The 4,847-nt window shown below is 47.2% G+C and overlaps 1 protein-coding gene across 1 annotated transcript; it reads right to left on the reverse strand.

The window, feature by feature from the left end:
* Positions 1-425: 425 nt before the first annotated feature.
* LOC110480790 (cell surface glycoprotein CD200 receptor 1-A-like) lies at positions 426-3,557 on the reverse strand. The gene is made up of 4 exons (XM_077790373.1): positions 3,536-3,557; positions 2,402-2,716; positions 1,348-1,601; positions 426-575 (listed from the first exon to the last, which is right to left on the reverse strand). The coding sequence occupies exons 1-4, from the start codon at positions 3,555-3,557 to the stop codon at positions 426-428; spliced, it is 741 nt and encodes a 246-aa protein (XP_077646499.1).
* Between the last annotated feature and the right edge of the window lie 1,290 nt (positions 3,558-4,847).

The raw sequence follows: 4,847 nt of genomic DNA on the forward strand, positions 1-4,847 counted from the left end.
CAGCCAAGCTGCCAGAAATCCCCAATAGTTACAACAGCAGCAGACCTGTTCATCTCTCATGTAATACTTCCTGCTGTCTATACTGACCCTACCTTCCCTGGCTTTCTTTACCTAGCACAAAAGAGACCGAAAGTCTGGCTTTGAGCTCAGATGGGTATTTTGCTGCTTCTTTAATCTTCATAGCCTGGCAATTTTTATTCAGAACCCTCCATCAGGTGGAAAACCCCTAACCATTCCCTTTGTATTTTTTCTTCTGAATAATTTGTGGGAGCAGGAAGAGCCAGGTGTGGACTCCCCTCCCTCCTGTCTACCTCAACGAAGCTGTTCCAGTCCTTGGACAAACCTCCATGAACATGTGCAGGAATGATGGGTTTGGGACAGACTGAGGTGACTGTGTATGCCATGAATTAGCACCAGAAGTCCTTCTAAACTTCTCTGGACTGGCCAAAGGGGTTTGTGTATATTGTGTCCCATACATACCTGTTAAAGAAGATGTAGAGCTCAAAAGCAGCCAGCAAGAGGAGACTCATGAGGCCAGAAAGGCTGACGACACAGGGAAGAAAGCATCCACTTTTCTCTAAGGAGAAAAAGATGCTCTTTTAGGTACATCTCACAGACCCTTTTTCCCTTGTGCCTTTGCCAGGATGGCATCTCCTGGACAGTGCTCTCTGTGTGCTATACTTTAGAGGATGATCTAAGGCAGCTGGAATACAGTGCCAGACACACATCTGGGAAGAAACAACATCCCCCCAAGTCTTTGATAGAGGAAGCTTGTCTTTCACTGTATGGACACTCCTGCCCACAGCACTGCTGAAGGCCTTGCATGTGCATCCCAGCAAATCTCAGCTCTGATTCTCTTCCAGCTAAGTATTTCAGTCAATTACCTATGGCTGCCCACAACATCACAGTAACATCTTCAACTTCACTCCCTAAAGCCTTCATCTACCAGCCAGCTTTGGGAGCTGTAAGCTGGCTTTCACTCCTCCTGTCACAACCAATGTGGAACCAAACAGTTAGGAACATGTAATGGCACCACTTGATTACAATACATAGATCTCGGTAATCGTACCATTGACACATTTGTGTGTCATGACTTTTTGAATTAATCCCACCTTTCCATTCATCCCTGGAGGTGGATGTAAATCCACTGCATCTGTCTCCTTTACAAAGGGCCTTACAGTTCTGACAGTAGCTGTGTTTATCTTTCCCCCTCCCAGCAAATTTCTTGCTGGAAACTCAGCTGTACATTTCCTGCTGCAATCCTGCCAGTGCCACTCCTGTTTGCTTGGTGCAGGAACAGAGGGCTGCACAAGGCTCTGAACACCAAACACACAAAGAGAAGTTCACCTGAGGGACAGCAGCTATGGAGTGGCTCCAGTTCCCAGCTGGGTGGGACACCATGCAGGTGGTCACAATGGTGACATTGGGGCTACACACCATGAACTTGCTGAGAACAGTCACTGTCCCATTGTCGTGGCACTTCTCCTCTGGAGGGGAGCTGCTCTCTGGGAGCCACAAGAGCTGAGCCGGCGGCTTCCCCACTGCTGCCTCGCACACGGGGCTGCCCTGCTCATCACAGGACAGGCTCAGCCTCGGTGGGGCTGCAGAGCACCAGCAAGGGGACATGCATAGAGTTACTCTGGCATAGCTGGGCTGGGCTGCTCTTGTTCTCCACCCAAAATGAACCCAAACTGAACCCAGTGAAAAGAGGAGAATAAGGCTGGAGATCCCATCCCATCCCATCCTATCCCATGCCATGCCATGCCATGCCATGCCATGCCATGCCATGCCATCCCACCCCATGACATCCCATGCTATCCCATCCCATCCCATCCCATCCCATCCCATCCCATCCCATCCCATCCCATCCCATGCCATTGCAGCAATGTGGGTCCAAAAAACAAGAGAGGAAGAACCACTCTCTTTTTCCCTTTTGCACAACTCTTCCCCCATCCAGCTGAGCCTCATCACAGCTCTGTGATGAGCTCATATCCTCTGTGTGTACACGGGAAATTGCTTCACACCTGTCTTTTCTAACTAGACAGTGGAGAAAGGGAACAGCAGAAGGGAGAAGAGTTATGGGGAATAAGGAGAAAGGAGACACAGAGATACTCCCAATGAAAGGCATGAGTTTATCCCAGCAAGAATCACAGAATGGCTTAGGTTGGGAGGGACCTTAAAGATCCTCTAGTTCCAACCACCCTGCTGTGCAAAGGGACACGTTCCAAAAGACTGGGTTGCTTCAAGTCTCACCAACCTGGCCTTTAATGCTGGGATTTCTACAGCTTCTATGGACAATCAGTGTTCCAGTGCCTCACTGCCCTCACAATACTGAATATCTAATCTAGCCCTCCACTCTTTAGTTTAAAAAAAACCAGCTGCACCTTTTCACATTCCTTACCCAGCACAGTCAGGTGGTAGGTGTTGTGGAAATTCCCTTCTGTTGTTGCCATTTCACAGCTGTAATTTCCCTCCTGGGTGATTCCCACTTGCCGTATCTCAAGGGCAGGAGGCAGACCTGCTCGGAATGTCCAGTCTATGTTGTCACTGCAGTTTGTTCTGTGTGTCCTGTTTGTATCAACCCTGTATACCAAGATGCAAGGGCCTCCAGCCTTGGGGGTTATTGTCCATTTTAGCATAGTCATATTTCCTTTGAGAGGGCAGGTGAGAACTGAGCTGTTACCTACAGTCATCGCTAACACTGAGGAGTTGTTCCCTGAGGAGAAAAAAAGAGAATGTGTGAGGGGGAGCCCAGGAGTTGTGATCTGGACTTCACAGGGAAATGTCTGCAGTGCTACAAACAAGTGTGAGGCCATGGCTGTGCTCATCTGCACATTATCTGTCATCTCTCACTACAGCTGTGGGTTATGGATTATCAGCTCTGGATTATCACAGCCAACGCTTGCAATACCAATTTCCCACTGAGGGTCATCTTAGTGTGTAAGACTGGATACTGGAGGAAGACTCTACTCCTGTCCATTGTCTTCAGCATTTCCACATCCAAAGACTCTCCTTGTGTGAGCAAATCCTCCTGTGGGTTGCTCACAGGACCTAAAATACAGAAATATGACTATTGCCTCTGGCCACATGACAGTGGCTTTTCTCTGTAACTGTCGCTGCCAACAAAATAAACTTTTACTTCTGCATTCATGTGAAATCCAACACTGTGTGCAAAGGCCTTGTCTACACCTCTCAGGTATTACACAGGTGCACATAACACTGGTGTTGTTCTGTGTAGGAGGGAAGGATTTGCCTCATGTCTCAGGGTTTTCTTATACATGCATTAGTGTTGCCTCCATGTACAAAGGCAGCCTCTTTTGTGAGGCACTTGTGAGACTGAGAGGAAAAAAGAGAGAAAGAGAGAGTGAGGTTATAATCCAGTGTGAAGAGTAGCTGAGGAAATGGGACTTTTGTGTCCTCTGGCTTCTGCTGAAGTGAAAAGCAAGCAATCCCTTGATTTCACAATGTTTGTGAATGAAACTTCACAATTAATGGGTTTATAGGAATAATACCCATAGCTGTAGTCCAAACAAACCTCTATTTAGCACTTCACTCATTTCCTCTTTTAGTAGGTGGCCATTAAACTTTGGGACAGTAAACCACTGATCTCTCAGTTCTCTGTGTCACTGGTGGGACACAAGTTGCTGGTTTTTTTTGGCTGAGTAATGGTTTTAGTGGCAGTCTGAAAGCTGTGTGTGAGGAGAGTATCTCTCAGGTCCCTTTTCCCTCAGCATTACTTCCCAGTCCAGCAGCAGAATTAAAGTGTGAAAACATTCACTCCACTTTTGTTCTGTGTTTGTTTCCATCAAAAAGTTCCTTCAGCAATTTGTAAAGATCCCTTCTACCAGGCTTTTATTTCCCAGAGAATTGTTGAGTACATATCACTCTAGCACCCTGCCTTTTCCTCCCCTGCCCTTATCAGAGAGATGGTGCCAAAGTACCACCAGAAGTACCTGCAGCTCCTGTGATTGTAGCTGGTGAGAAGGACAATGGTGCAAATGCTCTTCCTGACAACTTTCAAAGTAGTCATTGCTTTTGTGTGTGAGAAGGATTTCTTGCACTCTCCAGCTTGCTGTGAGTTCTCCAGCATTCCTGAAGCCAGAGCCACTGTTCTTCCTCTGCTCCTTAGAGCCCCACAGTACAGCTACAAAGAGACAGTTCTTCCTAGCATGAGGCTTTTTCTGGTAAGAGTTGGAGAGCAGAGAGAAAGTGGTATTGGTATTTGATCTCTTTCCTGTGGCTGTCCAGCCTACTGTCTCCAGTGTTACTGTGAGAAGACAAAGTCTACAGCGGAACTTGCACAAAGCCTGACCAGTGTGATTTTTCATGTTTTGATTGGATCTTGCTGTTAACAAAATTTTTAACACAAAGCTCTCATCTATATTTGGCAGGATTATTGGCACAGATCAATTATGACATCAGGCAGCTCAAGCTAGGGACCTCAAAAGAGGGACCAGGAACAAAGACACCCCTGGACAATTATACCCTTACAATCTGATTCCTTATCCCTCACATGACAGTCTGGATCCACAGCAATATTAGGGGCTGGGATCTTCTCACTCTTCACTGGCTCCCTGCTCCATTACCAAGTGGCTGCTACATGATCATCTTCACATCATCCTAGGTCAGTGCTGGTGGGGATGTGTCTCGGTCCCGTAGTCCTTGTTGTAATATGGCTGTTACAGGTCATAGCACAGAATCATGGAACCAATTAGGCTGGAAAAGACCTCCAATATCATTGAGTCCCACCTGATCACCACCTTGTCAGCTACACCATGGCACCGACTGCCATGTCCAGTGGTTTCTTCAACACCTCCAGGAAAAGTGACTCCACCTGGACAGTCCAA

Source organism: Lonchura striata, chromosome 2 (genome assembly GCF_046129695.1).
Source record: "Lonchura striata isolate bLonStr1 chromosome 2, bLonStr1.mat, whole genome shotgun sequence".
Classification (NCBI taxonomy): domain Eukaryota; kingdom Metazoa; phylum Chordata; class Aves; order Passeriformes; family Estrildidae; genus Lonchura; species Lonchura striata.